The sequence below is a fragment of the Lucilia sericata genome, unplaced genomic scaffold (assembly GCF_015586225.1).
Source record: "Lucilia sericata isolate MDLA Ls3-8-SP2 unplaced genomic scaffold, ASM1558622v1 Contig000620F_arrow, whole genome shotgun sequence".
Taxonomy (NCBI): Eukaryota; Metazoa; Arthropoda; class Insecta; order Diptera; family Calliphoridae; genus Lucilia; species Lucilia sericata.
The window spans coordinates 193,535-214,532 of NW_023994626.1; the positions used below are offsets into that span (position 1 = coordinate 193,535).

General features: G+C 29.1%; 2 protein-coding genes across 6 annotated transcripts in view; one reads left to right on the top strand and one right to left on the bottom strand.

The window, feature by feature from the left end:
* Positions 1-3,804: 3,804 nt before the first annotated feature.
* Positions 3,805-20,998, bottom strand: part of LOC119606760 (antifreeze protein Maxi-like) — a 51,766-nt gene continuing 34,572 nt past the window's right edge. For 2 of the 5 annotated variants that reach the window (XM_037960327.1, XM_037960328.1), the window contains 6 exons: positions 20,049-20,112; positions 19,795-19,848; positions 14,020-14,091; positions 12,781-12,938; positions 4,269-4,332; positions 3,805-4,065 (listed from right to left, as the gene is read on the bottom strand). In XM_037960327.1, coding sequence (XP_037816255.1) covers positions 4,021-4,065; positions 4,269-4,332; positions 12,781-12,938; positions 14,020-14,091; positions 19,795-19,848; positions 20,049-20,112 — 457 coding nt within the window. In that variant the 3' untranslated portion in view covers positions 3,805-4,020. The remainder of the gene's footprint in view (positions 4,066-4,268; positions 4,333-12,780; positions 12,939-14,019; positions 14,092-19,794; positions 19,849-20,048; positions 20,113-20,998) is intronic. The other 3 variants (XM_037960329.1, XM_037960331.1, XM_037960330.1) reach the window with 2 other exon arrangements.
* On the top strand, positions 6,422-7,223 carry LOC119606761. Its single transcript, XM_037960332.1, has 3 exons — positions 6,422-6,765; positions 6,831-7,001; positions 7,071-7,223. Exons 1-3 carry the CDS (start codon positions 6,754-6,756, stop codon positions 7,221-7,223), a joined length of 336 nt encoding a protein of 111 aa, XP_037816260.1. The 5' UTR covers positions 6,422-6,753.

Consider the following 20,998-nt stretch of genomic DNA (forward strand, 5'->3'; position numbering starts at 1 on the left):
GTAATTAACACTAAAACTATCGAATTTTAATAAAAATTTTGTATCTAAAGGGAAGAAATCTCATAATAATTCTCCTTTTCATATTTTGCAAATATCTCAAATAAGTTAAAAAAGTTTTGTGAGGCGAAAAAAACTTGAGATTTGAAATTGTAAACGAGAGAATTAAAATTCTGATTTACTTGATATATCTTAACTTTTCCTTAAGGAAATCAATTTCAAAAGACGTGGATTTAATGCCATTTTAAAGATGTCACAATGAGGGCTTTGAATTTTGTTTTCCTTAATATCTATACCAGGATGCACTACTTATTACATCATGATCTATACGATAGCCACGGACTATTAAACAGACTAGTTCATGTACTAGTCAATAAACTAGTTCATAGATTAATCAACAGACTAGTTCATAGACTAGTCAAGAGACTAGCTTATAGATTAGTATAATGTAAAGATCACGAATACGGCATTTCAGCAGACAATCAACTTTCTTAAGGGGTACTATACAAACTCGACTCTGAACTAATTTCCGTGCCCGTAGTGTCTGCTGGCGCATAGTTGTAAACATTTTTCAGAAGTTAAGTTGATTTGAAAGTTTTCTTTGGATTATACATTTTGTTTAATAAGTGCCACTCTTTTATTAGTATTAATAAGAAATTAGTTAGATTAGTTAGTCCATAGACAATTGACTAGTCAACAGACTAAGTATTCTTTCATAAACTTGTGAATGGACTAGTCCATACACAGGACAAACGATTATTATATAGACTGGTCAATAAACTACTACTTAGTTTCATAAATCTAATTCATAACTGATCGATAGACTTGTTCAGGCACTAGTCACAAGACAACAGCCTAGTCAAAAGACTAGTCCATAGAAAACTTAATACACTAGTCAACAGATTAGTTCATAGACTAGTCAAGAGACTAGTTTATAGACTAGTCAGCAGACTTTTCCATATACTAGTTCATGGGCTAGTTCATAGTCTCTCCAACAAACTAGACAACAGACTATTTCATAGATTAGTCAACGAACTATTCATAGACTAGTTCATAGACTACTCCATAGACTAGCTTATAGACTAGTTAGCAGATTAGTCAATAAACTAGTCCATAGACTAGTTCATAGTCTTGTCAACAGACTAGTTCATAGACTTGTACAGAAACTAGATCATAGACTAGTCAACGGACTATTAAATAGTCTAGTTCATGAACTAGTCAATAAACTAGTTCATAGACTAATCAACAGACTAGTTCATATACCATAGACTAGTCAAGATATTAGCTTATAGACTAGTCAGCAGACTTGTCCATATACTAGTTCATAGTCTAGTCCAGAAACTAGTTACAGTCCAGACAGACTATTTCATAGACTAGTCAATGAACTAGTTCATAGACGACTCTATAGATTATAAACTAGTTCATTGACTAGTTCATAGCCTTGTCAACAGCCTAGTTCATAGACTAGTCCAGAAACTAGTTCACTGTCCAGTCAACAGACTATTTCATAGACTAGTTTATAAGCTAGTCAAGAGACAAGCTTATAAACTATCCAGCAGACTAATCCATAGACTAGTTCATAGTCTTGTCAACAGACTAGTTCATAGACTTGTACAGAAACTAGATCATAGACTAGTCAACGGACTATTAAACAGACTAGTTCATAGACTAGTCCATAGACTCGTTCATAGACTATAAACTAGTCGATAGTCCATGGACTAGTTTAGAGCCTTGTCAACAGACTAGTCCATAGACTCGTTCATAGACTATAAACTAGTCGATAGTACATGGACTAGTTCAGAGCCTTGTCAACAGACTAATTCATAGACTAGTCCAGAAACATGTTCATAGTCCAGTCAACAGGCTATTTCATAGTTCACATACTAGTCAAGAGACTATATTATAAACTAGCCAGCAGACTTGTCCATAGACCAGTTCATTGTCTTGTCAATAGACTAGTTCATAGAATTGTCCAGAAACTAAATCATAGACTAGTCAATGGACTATTAAACAGACTACTTAATGGACTAGTCCATAGACTAGATTAATCAACAGGCTAGTTCATAGACTACTCAATAGACTATTCCATAGACCAATCAGCAGACTAGTTCGTAGACAAGGCAGAAGACTAGTTCATAGATAAGACAACACACTAGTCTATAGACTAGTCCACAGACAAGTCCATAGACTACTCAATAGAATAGTTCATATATTAGTTCATAAATTAGTACACAGACTAGACTAGATAATAGAGTAGTCCATAAACTAGGCAATATAATAGTCAATAGACTAGTCCAGAAGAAAAGTAAAATTTGTCATTCAGTTTAAAATGTTATTCTTTTTGTAATTTTTCATAAAAGATTTTGTATTTCAAAATCAAAACCTTGTAAAAATACAATCCAAAATCTGTAGAAACTAAACTAAATTTGATTTGAACAAAAAAAATATAAAACTAAAATCTCGAACTGAATGCATGACAGTGTTTAGTTAGGGAGTTATTGTTAGTTATTCTCAAAACATATTGAATTTTGAGCGCAGAGTTATTAACAATTTTTTTAACTAGAGATAAACTAATTTAAAATTTTGTTATAAAAGTTTTCTTAAAATTTCAAAGCTTTAATTGATAGTTTTAGTGTTAATATTATAATATATTTAAAAATTCTTAAATTAAAATCTTTTTTTTTTAACAAATCATATAATTGAATACATATATGAAAAAAGCAAATTAAAGAAGAAAAAAAAAAATTATTAAAAAAATAAATTTATTCATTAAACAAAGCGTATTTTTTTATACATTTATTTAAAAAATATATATATTTAAATGAGTATTTTTTGTTTGTAGCAATAATTTGAGTAAATAAGGAAAAAAATGAGAAAAAAAAAACTTAAATAAAAATCTCTTAACAAATATAAAACAAAAGTTTTAAATTGAAACTTTTAAAGATAATAATAAAAATGAATTAATAATAAAAAAATAACATAAAATAATGAGTATTTTGTAAATAGTTGCCAAATTAAAGTATAATAATAATTTTTTTCTAAAAAATATAGATTTTTTTTTTATATAAAAATAAGGGCTGCCTTGTTTTTTGCTAAATATTAAATTACAAATAAAATATTTTTTATATAATTTTATATGTTTTTAAACATATGTTTAAAGATTTTTATAATTTTACTTTTTTTTTAATAAAAAAAAAAAACAAAGATTACTTTTACTGTTGCTGAGTAAGAGTGTGTGTGTTGTTAATAAATTTTTAACTTTATTAAACTATTTGTTTAAAAGAAAAATCTTTAAATTTAAAGTTAGTTTTAAATGAATATTTTTTGTTGTTATATTAATTTTCCCAAAAAAAAAAATTTTTTTTTTTTAAGAAAAAGGAAATAATTTTTTTTTAGTTTTAAATCTACTACTGACTGTTTTTCATTTAGTTAAGAGAAGCCCTAGAAATTTTGGTATAAACTTTTGTTTTTGTTTTTTTTTGTATTAAAGAATTAAGGATTGTTTTTTTGTTTAAATTTAATATTAATTCTAGAAATTGTTTTGCAATTATCTTGTTTTTTTTTTTATTAATTTGCTGGACGACATTGAATTTGAACAAAACTACTTGTATTTTTTTTTTAAACTGTTTTGTAATCTAAATATATAATTTCCTTTTCATGTTTCTTTTTTTTAATAAATCTTACTAAAATTCTGTTGAGACTTCTGACTTTCTTTATATAAATATTTTTCTTAATACAACAACGCACTTTAAACGTGTGTTTTTGCTTTTTTTTTATAAAAATGTTTGGTATTTTTTTTTTTTTTTTTTTAAATTATGCGTTTTTTTAAATGAGTATTTTATCATTTCTTTTTAAATTGAGCATTATTTTTTAAGATTTTTGTTGTTTTCTTAGTTCTTTGCAACCCCTGTTCTTGATGATGAGTATTTGAAAATGTTGTTTTGTAATTTTTCCATTAAAATTTATGAGTATTTTGAAAATTATATGTTGATATTTTCAATGATGAAACATTTTATTGAAAATTTAATATGGCGTAAAACGATTGAATCCTCCACGATATATGGTTGCCTAAATGGAAAGATAAAAGGAGATTATTAAAAAACTATTTTTACAAAATAAATATAACAAAGATAACTTTATCAAACAGTTTTTTGAAATTTGAAAAAATTTTTTAAAATTTTCAAAATTTCCAGAATAAGTTGTACAATGAAGTCTGCCACATCTTCTTTCCCCTAATTGTTTTACACATTTGAACTATGTTTATAACTTACCCCATAGCCGGGCACAGGTCCAATACCATGTCCTAAATAAGGATCAGCATATTCTCGGGCATAGCTATTATAATAAAAATTTAAAGCAAAAAAAAAAAAAAAAATATTTCAATTAGTTTTAATTCAATTTTCATTCGTTACTAATCGTTTAATAAATTCGTATCAGTTTGCTTTTTTTGTAGTTGTTATTCAAATCTTGATTAGTAGTGGTAATAGTAGGTTCGGTCCATTAAATTTTTTTTAATTAGTAGATTAGTTTTTGTTTTATGTTATTAATATGTTAGTTATAATTATTAAGCTTCATTAGATATTTGCAAAAGTTTTCAAGTAAAATTTTCAGATTTTCAGTTTTTCTTATTTCGTTTTTTCTAGAAAATAAAAAAAGAAAAATAAAAATGTAAATAAAAGAAAAAAATGTTAAAATTGTAATTATAAATAAAAAGAAAATGAAAATTAAATTTTTAAAAATGAAAGTGAATATTAATACAAAATATAAAACAAATTTTCAAATACTTAAAATAATGTAAATCGAAGTTAATTTTAGAAATTTGATTACAATAAGTATGTTTTCAAAGAAAATTATAATTATAAAATAGACTAGTCCATAGATAAGAAAATAGAGTAGTCCATAGAGGAGTGAATAGACTAGTATATATACTAGTTCATATAATAGGCAATATACTAGTTATTAGGCAAGTCCATATACTATTCTAGAGACTCTGGAATAGACTAGTCCATGAATAAGACAACTTCATAGACTAAACAATAAATTATTCAATAGGCTAGTCCATAGACAAGATAATAGTCCATAGATTAGGAAATACACTAGTTAATAGTCAAGTCCATAGACTAGTCAACAGACAAGTCTATAAACTCTTGAATACAAGAGTATATGGACAAGACAAAAGATAATAGACTAGTTCATAGATTAGGAAATACAATAGCTAATAGGCTAGTCAATAGACTCTATAAACTCTTGAATAGTAAATAGACTAATTCATAGACTAGTACTTAAAGTAGTCAATAGACTAGTTCATAGACTAATCTATAGACTATTCAATGAGTAATCCATATACTAGCCAATATATTAGTCCATAGACTAGACAATACAGTACAGTAGTCAATAGACTAGTGAATAGATTAGGTAATAGATTATTACATAGACTAGTCCATACACTAGTCAGTAGTCTAGTCAATAGACCAAACCATAGACTAGTCCCCAGATTATTGACTAGTTCATATACTAGTTAACAAACAAGTTGACAGATTAGTCCATAGAATACGCAATAGATTAGACCATAGACTAGTACATAGACTAGTCTAAAGACAAGACTATAGACTAGTATATATAATAGTCTATACATTTACTAGTCAATAGTCTAATCCGTATACAAGTCAATAGTCTAGTCTATAGTCTTCTACATAGATTATTCCAAAAACTTTAGAATAGACTAGTCGATGGACTAGTCAATATACTATTCCATAAACTTTTTGAAAAGACTCAATAGACTTTGTCAATTTATTAGTTCACAGACTAGTCAGTAATCTAGTCAATAGACCCATCCATGTACTGGTCAATAGACTATTTCCTAATATTTTTCCGTAGACTAGGCAATAGACTAGTCCACAGGCTAGTCAGTAGTTAACAGACAAGTTAACAGATTAGTATTAATAATAGGCCATAGACTAGTCTAAAGACAAGACTTTAGACTAGGATATATAATAGTCTATAGACTAGTACATATATTAGTCCATAGACTAGTCAATAGTCTAGTCCGTAGACAATTCACTAGTCTAGTCTATAGGCTAGAATATTCTATATACTTAGTAGTTAATAGATTAGAATAGACTGGACTTAAATAGACTAGTTAACTAGTTATTACACTATTCCAAAAACTTTTTGAAAAGTCTAGTCCATAGACAAAACAATAAAACTAGTCTAGAACAGTTAATTATTGTTCAATTTACAAAAATGTTCCGCTTGATAAAAGTTAATTGTTTAAATATTATTATTATTATTATTATTTAATACTCTACACAATTTACAACTTATAATTATTAATAACTAAATATTGTTAACATTAATAATAATTATACACTTCGTAAATAATCGTTCACATACGATCTCCGTAAAACAATATAAATAAGCGGATACATATCGAATCAAAAATAAATTCGTTAAAAAAATGAACAGATTTTTAATAATAGTAACGGTTTTACAAATATTTACAGCAACCAGTGTCAGTGTATTAAAGAAACGAAATCGAAACCTTTCCGATTTTAACTTATTTTTTCATTTCAAATATATTAATTATAGTTCGCTTTTAAATATGGCATTGTTATAAGAGACGAAGAAATATTTTCGCCCTGCAATAACCCGAACTATCATTTTATCGAAGACTATTTAGACATATCCAATTTGAAATATGAAACCTTAGCGAATGGTTCGGTCTATGTTAATGGTGATATCGTATTTATACGGGATATGAAAGGAAATGTGAGAATGTTGTGGTTATATTATTTTACAAAAGATTTTTGACTAATTTATTTTTTTTTATTTAGAATCCCGCTACATTACAAGCGTTTAAGAAACAACGCGGTAATTGGGTCAGTACTGTTTACAATTTAGGACGCCCAGATGCTTGTAAGCATATTTTCGATCACAGCGAAATATGGGCCAGTGTATTGGATGTTATACCGGAGGAGGATCGAAAATGTCCATTTTATAAAGGTGTATGTTTTATTTGCATTTTTATTAGGTATTTTTTAACTAGAAATTTTTATTTTTTTTTTTTTTTTTAGCAAAAGTTGCATTTTGAAGTTGTAGCCGATATGTCAGTCTATGTACCTGATCCTCATGGTGCTGGTGAATATATGCTGCAACTAAAAGTTGAAGTTAAAGAGCACAATGAAACTTTTTGCACCAATTTGTTTGCGGATTTTTATAGAGCCTAATCCATTTGGAATTGAAAGTAAAAGCAATATAATTAGATTTAAATAAAAATATCTCTCAAATTCGCTTCACCTATAAACTAGTTTGTTTTTATAAAAAAAGTCGAATATGTGGGAGCTATGGCCAATATTGATTTGTATAAATAAGAATTGTATTTTGATATCTTAGTTCATGAACAATTTTCGATTAAGTAATTTTCTGAAGTGGACCTAATATGAGATCTACAGGGAGTTATTACCAATTCAATATTTTCTAGCAAATATTACATCTGTATCTTGTGGCAGACTCATCAATAACTATACCCGATCCAGCAGCTGATGGATCTTATAAGGTAGTAATAAAAATAGAATTAAAAGATCTTAATGAAACTTTCTGCACCAATATGTTTATGGATGCTTATAGAGTTTGATTTGTAAATGAAAGTAAGGGAATAAGTAATTAAATACAAATCGGTTAAAGAAATGTAGTGATTTTTGAATTGGTTTTTATATATTAATGATCATTCTTATAAGTTTTTGTCCCGCCAATATTCTAGACAGTATTTCATTGAGGTTTTTGGAGTCATATTACTTAATTGATCGAATCTTATCACGTTATAACAGATCGTAGTTACATTTATTTATAACATCAGAAAGTCCTATATATTCTTTGAGATATTTAATTTAGAGTTTGAAACAACTATTTATTAGAAAATATTGTTTTCACGATATCTCAGCAAATAAATGGGGTATCAAAACAATTCAAAACTCATTTTTATGGGGATAATTAGAACAAGTTGCGACTTATAAGTTTGTCGTGAAATCAAGTAGAAATGTGACAAATAATCGAATTTAATTGTAGCCAATAAGTGGGGCATACAGACGGCATATTTTGCGCTTTTATAATATTGCGTTTTTTTATCCTGATTTATCTCGAAAAACCTGATGTGATGGCTTTCAGATTCGGTATCAATTAAGCTCAATCCTTTAGAAAAGTAATCCCAAATTTTGTACACAAATTGTTAAGATATGAGTAAATTTCCCAAAAACCCATAGATCTTTTCCCCACACAGTATGGATATCAAAGGAAAGGTCTATGAAAAATAATTATATTTAGAACCGTATATTTCGAAATTCATCATATAAATATGATTTCTCTCTCTCTCTCTCTGACATGATTTCGAGCTTCGCTGATGAATGTATTTCGAACTAATTGACAAACTTAAGCCGTTCCGTTAAATATTGTATAATCTTTCTAATAGATTTTGAAAATGTTCCTCAAAAAAATTTCTGATCAAGATTACATTTCTATAAACTATGGATCAGTTTATGCTAAAGGTTATCTTGAATTTATAAGAGATCTTGGAGAATGTGAGATATATATTTTATTTATATTTAATAATATTTTCTAATATTTATAAACCAACATATATTTAGAATCCTGCCACAATTCAAGCATTTAAAAAACAACGCGGCACTTGGGTCAATACTATATACAATATAGATCCGTGTAAGCATATCTTAAATCGCATATCTTTAAAAAATATGCGAAAAATGGACTTAAAGTGACTGCACTAGGGGTTTTTTTTAATCTATTAGAAGTATCTAATTTAAATAATAATACAGAGACTTTCTAAATTTATCGAAATTTAACTAGTTTAAATAAAGTTTTTTCAAGCAATTCCAAAATTTTAATGAAAAACCACTTTAATTTTGTAATAAGTTCGAAAATTTAGAATAAAAAGAGGAGGTTCCAACTTCCGATACCACAATTTTATCTTTGAATTTAGAATAAAACTAACTGTTGAATAACATTTGATAGTCTTTTAAAGATTCGCTAAATAAAGTATACCAGGGATGGTAAATACAGTAGTATTACAATTTAACGTTTTGACATCACAATATTCCACAATATTCATTATGCTAAGAGTAGTATAGTAGACAATTTAATAGACTATACACTAGACTAGTTAAACTGTACCACAGTTAAGTACATATACTAGTCCATACACTAGTTCATAGAATAGTCTATAGACTAGTCCATAGGATAGTCAATAGACTAGTTCATAGAATACGAAGTCTGTAGACTAGTCCATAGACTAGTCTGTACACTAGTTAATATACTAGTCCATAGACTAGTCCGTAGAGCATAGAATAGTCAATAGACTAGTACGGGACTAGTACGATCCGCTACTGAAAATTTATCTTGTATGAGAGGCACATTCTATGTATTAAATATTCTTTGCTAGTATATAAGTAGAATAGTCACAGACTAAGCCATGGAGTAGACTATAGACTAGTCAATAGAATAGTCCACCGACTAGCCTATAGAATAGTCCACAGACTAGTCCATAGAATAGTTCACAGACTGGTCCATAGACTAGTCAAATATAATGACTACTCGTCCATATAATATTGAATATTCAAAAGACAAGTCCAAAGGCTAGTCCATATACTTGTCTACCTTCTAGTTCATAGACTAGTCTATAGTCAAGTCCACAACCTAGTCTATATATTGGTTAACAAACTAGTCAATAGACTAAACTACAGTCAAGTACATACATATGTTTGTTCACTGTCTAGTCTAAATCAAAAAACCGAAAAGTAATTTAGTACTTTTAATCCTAAGAAAGTACTATTTTTTCCATGACCGATAGATAATGCCTTCCTTTTAATGGTCTGAAGAGTAAACAACTTTTAAAAAGTTATACAATGTTGATTTTTTAACATGATTCTTAATAATTCTTTTATTCTTAATAATAATAACAGTTATTAGTTAACAGAATGTCAATTACTTTGTAAAATTTACAATTTATAATTATTATTTACAACTAAACATTTAATATTGTTAACATTGTAAAACTACAATTGTAAATAAATTGTAATGAAATCCACAAACAAATTAACAATTTCTTGTAGCTTGAAATATATATAAAATCAAGCATTTTATAAACATTCCAAAAGTATTTGTTTTCAAAATGATTTTGAAAGTAATTTTAAATTCTGTGGTGATTTTTCAATTTGTGGTATTAATAGTGAGTTAAAAATAAAATAAAAGTAATAGTTTTTAATTATTATCTTTGCAGGTCAGCATTAAATATGATATTGTTCCCAGAAACGAACAAATATTTACACCTTGCGAAAATCCCGATTTTCATTTTCACGATGATTATATTGACCTTTCCAATATGAAATTTGAAACCTTAGCGAATAACTCTATATATGTTAAAGGTGATCTTATATTTATACGAGATCTTGGGATATCAAATGTGGGAAAGTTATTAAGGTTTATTAAAATGTTTTTTTAATTTTTCTAAATTTCTCTAACTGTTTTATTTAGAATCCTGCCACCCTGCGATCGTTTAAAAAGCAACGCAATAATTGGGTCAGTACCATTTATAATCTAGAACGGGAGGATGCTTGTACGTATATATTTCAACCTAATGAAATTTGGTCTAGTGTTCTGGATAGTGTACCGCTAGAATATCGCAAATGTCCTTTTTTTAAAGGGGTAAATTTGATTTGATTTTTATTTAATCTAAAAGTTGTATTTGTTGATTAATTGTTTTTAGCAAAAAATCCATTTTGATGTTGTAACAGACTTGTCATTACATATACCTAATCCACAAGTAGCCGGTGAATATAAGATACAAATACATGTGGAAGCAACAGAACTTAATGAAACTTTCTGCACCAATATATTTATGGAAGTATATAGAGCTTGATTTTATTATTGTAAATAAAATTTTGTGGAAAATGAAGAGGAAAATGCTTATTTTAGAAGTTAAGAATAATTATAACACAAATCTAGACTACAGTCCAGAATATAGACCGTAGTCCAGACAATATATATCGATTATAATTCTGACTGTAGTTCAGACTATAGACTATAATTCGGACTATAGTCCAGACTATAGACTATAGTCCAGACTATAGTCCAAACTAAAGACAATAGTCTAGACTATAGACTATAGCCTAAACTATGGACAATAATTCAGAATAATGTTCAGACTATAGTCCATACTATGGACTACAGACTATAGTCCAGACTACAGATTATAGTCCATGCTATACATTATAGTCCAGACTATAGTCCAAACTAAAGTCCAGACTGTAGACTAAACTATGGGCAATAATTCAGAATAAAGTTTAGACTATAGTCCATACTATGGACTACAGACTATAGTCCATACTATGTACTACAGACTATAGTCCAGACTACAGATTATAATCCAGGTTATAGATTATAGTCCAGACTACAGATTATAGTTCAGACTACAGATTGTAGCCCACACTAGAGACAATAGTCCAGATTATAGCCTAAACTATAGACAATAATTCAGACTATAGTCCTGACTACACACTATAGTCCAGACTACACACTATAGTCCAGACTATAGATTATAGTCCAGACTATGGTCCAGACTGTATACTATAGTCCAAACTATGGACTATGGTCCAGACTAGAGATAATAGTCCAGACTATAGCCTATAGCTTAAACTATGGACAATAATTCAGACTAATGTTTAGACTATAGTCCATACTATGGACTACAGACTATAGTCCAGACTACAGATTATAGTCCATGTTATAGATTATAGTCCAGACTATAGTCCAAACTAAAGACAATAGTCCAGACTATAGACTATAGCCTAAACTATGGGCAATAATTCAGAATAATGTTCAGACTATAGTCGATACTATGGACTACAGACTATAGTCCAGACTACAGATTATAGTCCAGGTTATAGATTATAGTTCAGACTACAGATTGTTGCCCACACTGGAGACAATAGTCCAGACTATAGCCTAAACTATGGGCAATAAGTCAGACTATAGTCCTGACTACACACTATAATCCAGACTATAGACTATATTCCAGACTATAGATTATAGTCCAGACTGTATACTATAGTCCAAACTATGGACTATGGTCCAGACTAGAGATAATAGTCCAGACTATAGCCTATAGCTTAAACTATAGACAATAATTCAGACTATAGTCCATACTATGGACTAGAGACTATAGTCCAAACAAGAGACAATAGTCCAGACTGTAGGCAATAGTCCAGACTATGGATGATTATCCAAACTATAGATTAAAATCTAGACCAACAATTTGTGGAGAATTTCAGCCCTTAGATCTTTCCGTTTTCTTTCGTGCTCTCCACAGAGTGATATGACTAGATTGTCTTAGAATCTAATAAGGATCCAGAATATATAAGCTTTTATGGGTTTAAGACCAATAATTCGATGTGTTATATACCGAATGACAAAGTCAAAATTATATTCTTTTGATGGTGGGTATTTATTTTTTGAACTGTTTTGTTCTTAAAATGTAAATGAAAAAAAAAAAAAAAAATCGGAAAAATTATGAAAAAGAAAACGTTGAATATAAAGAAAATCTGAAGAACTCTAATAGATTAGTAAGTTTTTAGAGGTTAAGGAAACTTTAACAAGTTTTGTTAGTAAAAAGTTCGTTAAGTTTTTAAATCGAAAATTGAGTTTCGAATTACTGTTAATTTGGGTTAGTAAGCCATGTCTTTGTTAATCGTTTATGTACGATGCTGTCAGACTTACCCCGCAACGGTGGCATAACCAGCCAAAGCTGGCTGAGCTGCTGCAGCAGCAGCAGCACCATAAGCTGCTCTAGCTGCCACAGCAGTATATGTAGTTGCAGCAGTAGCATAAGCTTGTTGAGCCTGAGACAAGGGTGTCTTTAACAGAGGACCAGTAGCCTGTAAAATTCGTCGCAAAAAGTAAAGAGAGAAAAAAAAAAAGCAAAAATTAACAAACTTGCAATTCAAATGGCTGCTGGAAAACAACCAAAAGAAAGTTAAATAAACAGAATACGTTTTGTTTTTAGAAAGGTGAGATTTTACAAATAATTTTTTTGCATTATTTTTGAAATATTAGTGTGTGATTTAATCAAACAGTTCATATAAACAAATTTATAAAACATTTTGTATGAACTGACACCTGTCAATTACACAAACATTCTTAAATAAAATGAAACACATTTTCATCTTAAAAGATTTCAGATAATATAAAAAGAGAACATTACACATATGTATGTAACTCTGACAATGACAGTTAAATAAATCCACACTTCATATTCAAAACTGAGGGGGGTGCATTAAACTAGTTTAGATAAATTTTTCCAAAAAAGAAAATTAAATTTTGCTTCAAACAAACAAATCAATCAATCAATATAGACAGACAATACATACATTAACAGTTAAATTTTAGGTGCTTTGTTTAAATATTTTAATAAAATAGTTAAATAATTTCAAAATAATGCGTTTTTTTTTTTAAACATATACTTTTAAATAGAAATTGTAACCAAAACCGTTTTAATTGTTTTAACAGGTTTTTACTTAAGAAATGAAAACAATTTACCAGAAATGAAATAAAATACATGCTAAAATATTTTCAAAATTATTTGAGTTTTTGTTTGCTTTAGATTTCAGTTATTTTTAAACTGAAATTTAATTAAAATACATAATTAATAGTAATTTAATATTATTAAATTAAAGTAAACTAAAATTCCAACACACAGCAACACCTGTAAAATATTTAAGTTTTTAAAAAGAAATCATACAACACATGCTTAATAGAAAACAATTTTAGTAGTTTTTGTTTTAAAAAGCTTAAAAGTAAATCCTTTAAAGGGTGTATGAAAAACAAAAATTATATTACAATAACATTAAGCTATAACAACAACGAAAATAACAGCAACAATTTTAACAATTAGTCTAACACTAAATGATAAAAGTGGTAAAATAACATAAATTCATGTAGATTTCTTTAATTTTTTACCAAAACATTCTGTGGTACCGGTATGCGGTTGATCGTATGTGGGTTACTGTTTAGCGTTGTCACAGTGCGGCGCTGTAAGTTTTTAAGTAAATTTCGTTTCTTATTTTTGGGTATTTTCTATTTCGTTTTTTTTTTTTTTTTATTTTTTTTTTTATAATCAAATAAATGTTAAGTATATTTGTGAAATAAATTTTGGTGTTATTATGAGTATAATGAAGTGTAATGAACATAACTATAAAAAAATTAAGGCTCTAAATGTGTTAATTAACAAACAGAACAAATAATTAAACAAAAATTACAAATCATAGTTTTTGTCTGCAAAAAGCCCTATAGTGTTTTTTAAGAACTTTATGCAAAATTTTAGGATTAAAAAAAGTTTTAAAAAATGGCACATAAGCCCTTTTGCAGACAAGATAATGGACTGTGAAATAAAATTCTGTTAGTCTAGTGAGACAATTAGTGTTATAAATTTTGAAATTTTAAATGAGAAAAAATTATGATTTTAATAAAATTACATAATAAACTATGTTAAGACTTTATTGACCTAACTCGACTTTTCCTGTGTGATAAACTGTGGCTTTAAGTAACTTATCCATTATTCAGACGGAATAGACATTAACGATCTGTTAATAGATCCTTCAATTTTCCTCCATTCTGAATTCTGCATACTTTTTCTAATATCGTATAAAAGATAGAACTGTTAGACATCCATAATTGTTAATCCGATCAAAGTCCAGACTCTTGTCCAAATTATTGACTATAGTCCAGACTGTAGACTATAGTCCAGACTGTAGACTATAGTCCAGACTGTAGACTATAGTCCAGACTGTAGACTATAGTCCAGACTGTAGACTATAGTCCAGACTGTAGACTATAGTCCAGGCTATGGTCCAGACTATAGTCCAGGCTATAGTCCAGACTATAGACTATAGTTCATACTACAGACTATAGTTCAGACTATAGACTATAGTTCAGACTATAGTCCAGACTATAGACTATAGTCCACACTATAGTCTATAGTCCAGGCTATGGTTCAGACTATAGTCTATAGTCCAGACTATAGACTATAGTCCATACTACAGACTATAGTTCAAACTATAGACTATAGTCCAGACTATAGACTGTAGTCCAGACTATATCCTATAGTCCAGACTATAGATTGTAGTTCAATCTATAGATCCAGACTGTTGCCCAAATTATTGACTATAGTCCAGACTGTAGACTATAGTCCAGACTGTAGACTATAGTCCAGACTATAGACTATAGTCCATACTACAGACTATAGTTCAAACTATAGACTATAGTCCAGACTATAGACTGTAGTCCAGACTATATCCTATAGTCCAGACTATAGTCTATAGTCCAGACTATAGTCTATAGTCCAGGCTATAGTGCAGACTATAGACTATAGTCCATACTACAGACTATAGTTCAAACTATAGACTATAGTCCAGACTATAGACTGTAGTCCACACTATATCCTATAGTCCAGACTATAGATTGTAGTCCAATCTATAGATTATAGCCCAGACTACAGTCAATAGACCAGGATGTAGACTATAGTCCAGATTGTAGACTATAGTCCAGACTGTAGACTATAGTCCAGACTGTAGACTATAGTCCAGACTATGGCCTATAGTCCAGACTGTAGACTATTGTCCAGACTATAGACTATAGTCCAGACTATAGACTATTGTACAGGCTAGAAGCTATCGTTCAGACTATAAGCTATAGTCCAGACTATAGACTACAGTCCAGGCTACAGACAAGAGACCAGACTACAGACTATACTCCTGACCATATACTATAGTTCAGACTATAAACTACAGTCCGGACTATAAACTACAGTCATGACTCTAAACTATATTCCAGACTACAGAATATAGCCCAAACTACAGACTATACCCCAGACTATGGACAATAGTCCAGACTAAAGTCTACTTATTGCATCCTAAAGTCTACTTATTGCATTGCATCAAAACCTGTTTCTTATCTTTCAAAATTCAATATTTACAAAAGCACTCTATCTATGTGTTTTTAAGCTAATCGCTACACATTTCCTCTCAATGCACACTCTATTAAAAACAAATTAATATTAAAATATTTCGCTCTACTATAAAAATACATAAAATTTTCTATTCATTTTCGCATTTCTTTAACTCAAGAAGGGTCACTTAATATTCATTACAGTCTTTCTAACGAAAGGGCAAACAATTTCAAGTTTTTCCTTTGACATGAAATTACAAAAATATAGTGAAGAAAGTGGCGGAAAAGTCAAATAAGTAAAACTGCCATCATCATATTTGCATGAAACAAATTGTTTAAAAAAATATTTTAAAGAAATAAAAAAAAATACCGTGAAGTAAAATGTTGTTAAATAAAAAAAAAACGATGTATGGATGGCTGACTAAGTGAAAGATGAAAAAATAAAGTTACAAAAAATAAAGAAAAACAGCATCATGCTTTTAAATGAAATTCGTTACAATACTAAGGAAAATAAAAAAATGCTATATTTTGTACAGAAACCAAAAAGTATTTTTCCTGTACAAGTATTTTTTTCCAAATACTAAAAAAAAAAAAAATTAAATTTAACAGAATTTGTGTAGATGGCATGAAGGAATAAAAATGCGTATGAATGACAGAAAAAACTAAATATATTTTTTTGTTGAAGAAATGCACAATCAAATGGATTTTTTTTTATGTGGTGGTGGTATATATTTTAAAGTGGTACAATTAACACTATATAAACTAGAGAGGAGAGTTTTTTTTCAATTGTAGGGGCTTGTGGTAAAAATTGTAATTTTTAAGAATCAAAATTGAATCAAAAATTAAGTTCGTTCTTCGCAGATGAACCTAAAGCTAATCTGCATATTCTTATTCACGAACTCTCTATCAACCCAATCAACAACTCCAGAACAATTAACCGTTTAGTGTAGTTTACACGATTGATGAATCATGGGACCTTAGTTCTAGTTCCAGTTCAGTTCTAGTTCAGTTCTAGTTCAGTTCTAGTTCAGTTCTAGTTCAATTTTAGTTCAGTTCTAGTTCAGTTCTAGTTCCAGTTCAGTTCTAGTTCAGTTCTAGTTCAGTTCTAGTTCAGTTCTAGTTCAGTTCTAGTTCAGTTCTAGTTCAGTTCTAGTTCAATTCTAGTTCAATTCTAGTTCAATTCTAGTTCAATTCTAGTTCAGTTCTAGTTTAGTTCAGTTCTAGTTTAGTTCAGTTCTAGTTCAGTTCTAGTTCAGTTCTAGTTCAGTTCTAGTTCAGTTCTAGTTCAGTTCTAGTTCAGTTCTAGTTCAGTTCTAGTTCAGTTCTAGTTCAGTTCTAGTTCAGTTCTAGTTCAGTTCTAGTTCAGTTCTAGTTCAGTTCTAGTTCAGTTCTAGTTCAGTTCTAGTTCAGTTCTAGTTCAGTTCTAGTTCAGTTCTAGTTCAGTTCTAGTTCAGTTCTAGTTCATTCTAGTTCAGTTCTAGTTCAGTTCTAGTTCAGTTCTAGTTCAGTTCTAGTTCAGTTCTAGTTCAGTTCTAGTTCAGTTCTAGTTCAGTTCTAGTTCAGTTCTAGTTCAGTTCTAGTTCAGTTCTAGTTCAGTTCTAGTTCAGTTCTAGTTCAGTTCTAGTTCAGTTCTAGTTCAGTTCTAGTTCAGTTCTAGTTCAGTTCTAGTTCAGTTCTAGTTCAGTTCTAGTTCAGTTCTAGTTCAGTTCTAGTTCAGTTCTAGTTCTAGTTCAGTTCTAGTTCAGTTCTAGTTCAGTTCTAGTTCAGTTCTAGTTCAGTTCTAGTTCAGTTCTAGTTCAGTTCTAGTTCAGTTCTAGTTCAGTTTAGTGTCAGTTCTAGTTCAGTTCTAGTTCAGTTCTAGTTAGTTCAGTTCTAGTTCAGTTCTAGTTCAGTTCTAGTTCAGTTCTAGTTCAGTTCTAGTTCAGTTTCTAGTTCAGTTTCTAGTTCAGTTCTAGTTCAGTTCTAGTTCAGTTCTAGTTCAGTTCTAGTTCAGTTCTAGTTCAGTTCTAGTTCAGTCTAGTTCAGTTCTAGTTCAGTTCTAGTTCAGTTTCTAGTTCAGTTCTAGTTCAGTTCTAGTTCAGTTCTAGTTCTAGTTCTAGTTCAGTTTCTAGTTCAGTTTCTAGTTCAGTTCTAGTTCAGTTCTAGTTCAGTTCTAGTTCAGTTCTAGTTCAGTTCTAGTTCAGTTCTAGTTCAGTTCTAGTTCAGTTCTAGTTCAGTTCTAGTTCAGTTTCTAGTCAGTCTAGTTCAGTTCTAGTTCAGTTCTAGTTCAGTTCTAGTTCAGTTCTAGTTCAGTAGTTCAGTTCTAGTTCAGTTCTAGTTCAGTTCTAGTTCAGTTCTAGTTCAGTTCTAGTTCAGTTCTAGTTCAGTTCTAGTTCAGTTCTAGTTCAGTTCTAGTTCAGTTCTAGTTCAGTTCTAGTTCAGTTCTAGTTCAGTTCTAGTTCAGTTCTAGCTTCAGTTCTAGTTCAGTTCTAGTTCAGTTCTAGTTCGTTCTAGTTCAGTTCTAGTTCAGTTCTAGTTCAGTTCTAGTTCAGTTCTAGTCAGTATTCAGTTCTAGTTCAGTTCTAGTTCAGTTCTAGTTCAGTTCTAGTCCGTTCTAGTTCAGTTCTAGTTTACTTCAGTTCTAGTTCAGTTCTAGTCAGTTCTAGTCAGTTCAGTTCTAGTTCAGTCTAGTTCAGTTCTAGTTAGTTCAGTTCTAGTTCAGTTCTAGGTTCAGTTCTAGTTCAGTTCTAGTTCAGTTCTAGTTCAGTTCTAGTTCAGTTCTAGTTCAGTCTAGTTCAGTTCTAGTTCAGTTCTAGTTCATTCTAGTCTAGTTCTAGTTCAGTTCAGTCAGTTCTAATTCAATTCTAATTCAGTTCTAGTTCAGCTCTAGTTCAGTTCTTGTTCTCTCATTTGCTTAGGAGTCTTTTTGGTTAGTTGCAATATTGAGTGTTTCAGATTAATAAAACTTATTATGCAATTTTTTTCAGCGGTGTAATTGTTATTCATGTAAATTCCAAAACCAAATAAAAATAAACCACTTTAGCACCTACAAAATAAATATAAATTTTGTGCGAGTTAAAAAAAATATTTCAATTTATATAGTGTTAAATGTACAAATATTTTCTATGAACGTGTTCACACAGTGTGAGAGTATTTAAATGAGATATGTTTTATTAACAATATACAAAATACATATTGTTATTAACAATATTTAAATATAAGCCAGAATGAAAATAAAAGTTAGAAATATACAAACTAAAATCGATTGAGGCATAATTATCGTTTTATATTATTTTTATAGTTAGAACTAATAAGATAACAACAAATATTGTAGAAAGTTTAGTTCATTTAAAAAAATATTTAATTAAAAATCAATTAAATAAATGTTCGTTTTCGACACTAAGAGTACAAAAGAGCGCGATAGTAAAAGAGAAAGAAGAACAATTATACTCAAACCAAAAAAAAAAAATATATAAAAATCAGGGCAACCAGGGAAAACAATATACATAAAAAAAGAAAAATATATAGTATATTACTAACAAAAACTAGATTTTATACAAGACTTTCAAACGAAAAGAAAATTATGTTAAACAAGAAAAACAAAAGAAAACGAAATTAATCAAAAGAAGAAAATGAAGCATACTCAAGGGGACCAAAGAGGTGAATAAGAAATTAATAAAAATAGTTACAAACAAACAGTAATAAAAATGATAGATGGTAAATAAATATTTAGTTAAATAATTTTTTTTTATATATAATAAAATTATTATTGTTTATAAATTTTATATTAAAATATAAAACAATGATTACATTTATAATTGCGGCTGGCTGTGCTGCTGGAACTTCTGTGACCGGTTTCGCTGCCTGTAAAATTTTATTTTTAGTTTTTTTTCTTATTTATTTTTAATTATTTATTTAATAAACTTAATTTTATTTGCTTAAAACTAATTATATTTTAAATTTTATCATAAATCTAGCCCTTTTCAACTAATTTAAAGAAAAAACATTTGGCTTTTTTTGAAACTAAAAACATATAGAAAATACAAAAATTATCTGTGTCTTACCTGAAAACGTAAATTGGGATCAGCTTGAGCTGCAGCGGCTGCTAAGTAGGGATCAAAGTAAACACTGTGAAAAAGTTCAAGAGAGAGAAAAAGAGAAAATTGTTTTTTGTTGGTTTTACTCATCATAAACTTCTCAACTTAATACGTTATAGTTTTTGTAGACACAAAAAAAGTCTAAAATGATCTGAGTTCTTAAAAGCAAAATTCATTTCAAATTCCGTTTATTTTGGAGATTAACGTTTTTTTTTTTAATTCAATATTTCGCATTTTTTATGTTTAGCTGTTTTAGGAATTTCTTAAATTAAAATCTTAAAACGTAATTTTTTCTCGATCATACATTCATACATTATTATCACACACATTCATACTCATTTAAAAAGAGATTAGCTAGCTGATCACTGCTTCTTAATTTACTAAACTTGACAATATTGTATTTATTGGTCTCATTATAATAATAAACTTAATAGAGATGATATAATCTGAGAGAAAGAGAGCTGTTGGAAATAAAGCTAACGTTCCAACTGATCTTGCTTGTGTTTATGTCATAATTTGGAATATGCTAGGATCTTGTATAATTGGTAATTGAGAGTGATAAATCTGTTTATAATGAAAGAGATTTGATAGGACCAGTATAAGGTATAATTCTCTGTTAATGCAAATTGATCAAGTTTAATGATCATATTTGAAAAATCTACATTTTCAAGCAACATGAAAGATGCTGATTCGAAGTATTTGTGTTTCAAGTGAGTGTAGTTAAACGGGCATCCAGGGAAATTTAATTTCTGAAGAATTTCTAATTACCAAAATAGGTGAGTTATGAGAACGATCGCATCATTGTCAACCGTAGAATTCTCTGTCATTTTGCCTTTGATAAAAACTTGGTTACCTTACACCACCTATGTCTTCTACAACTGGGATAAGACAAGATTCTATCATGATCTGAACAATTT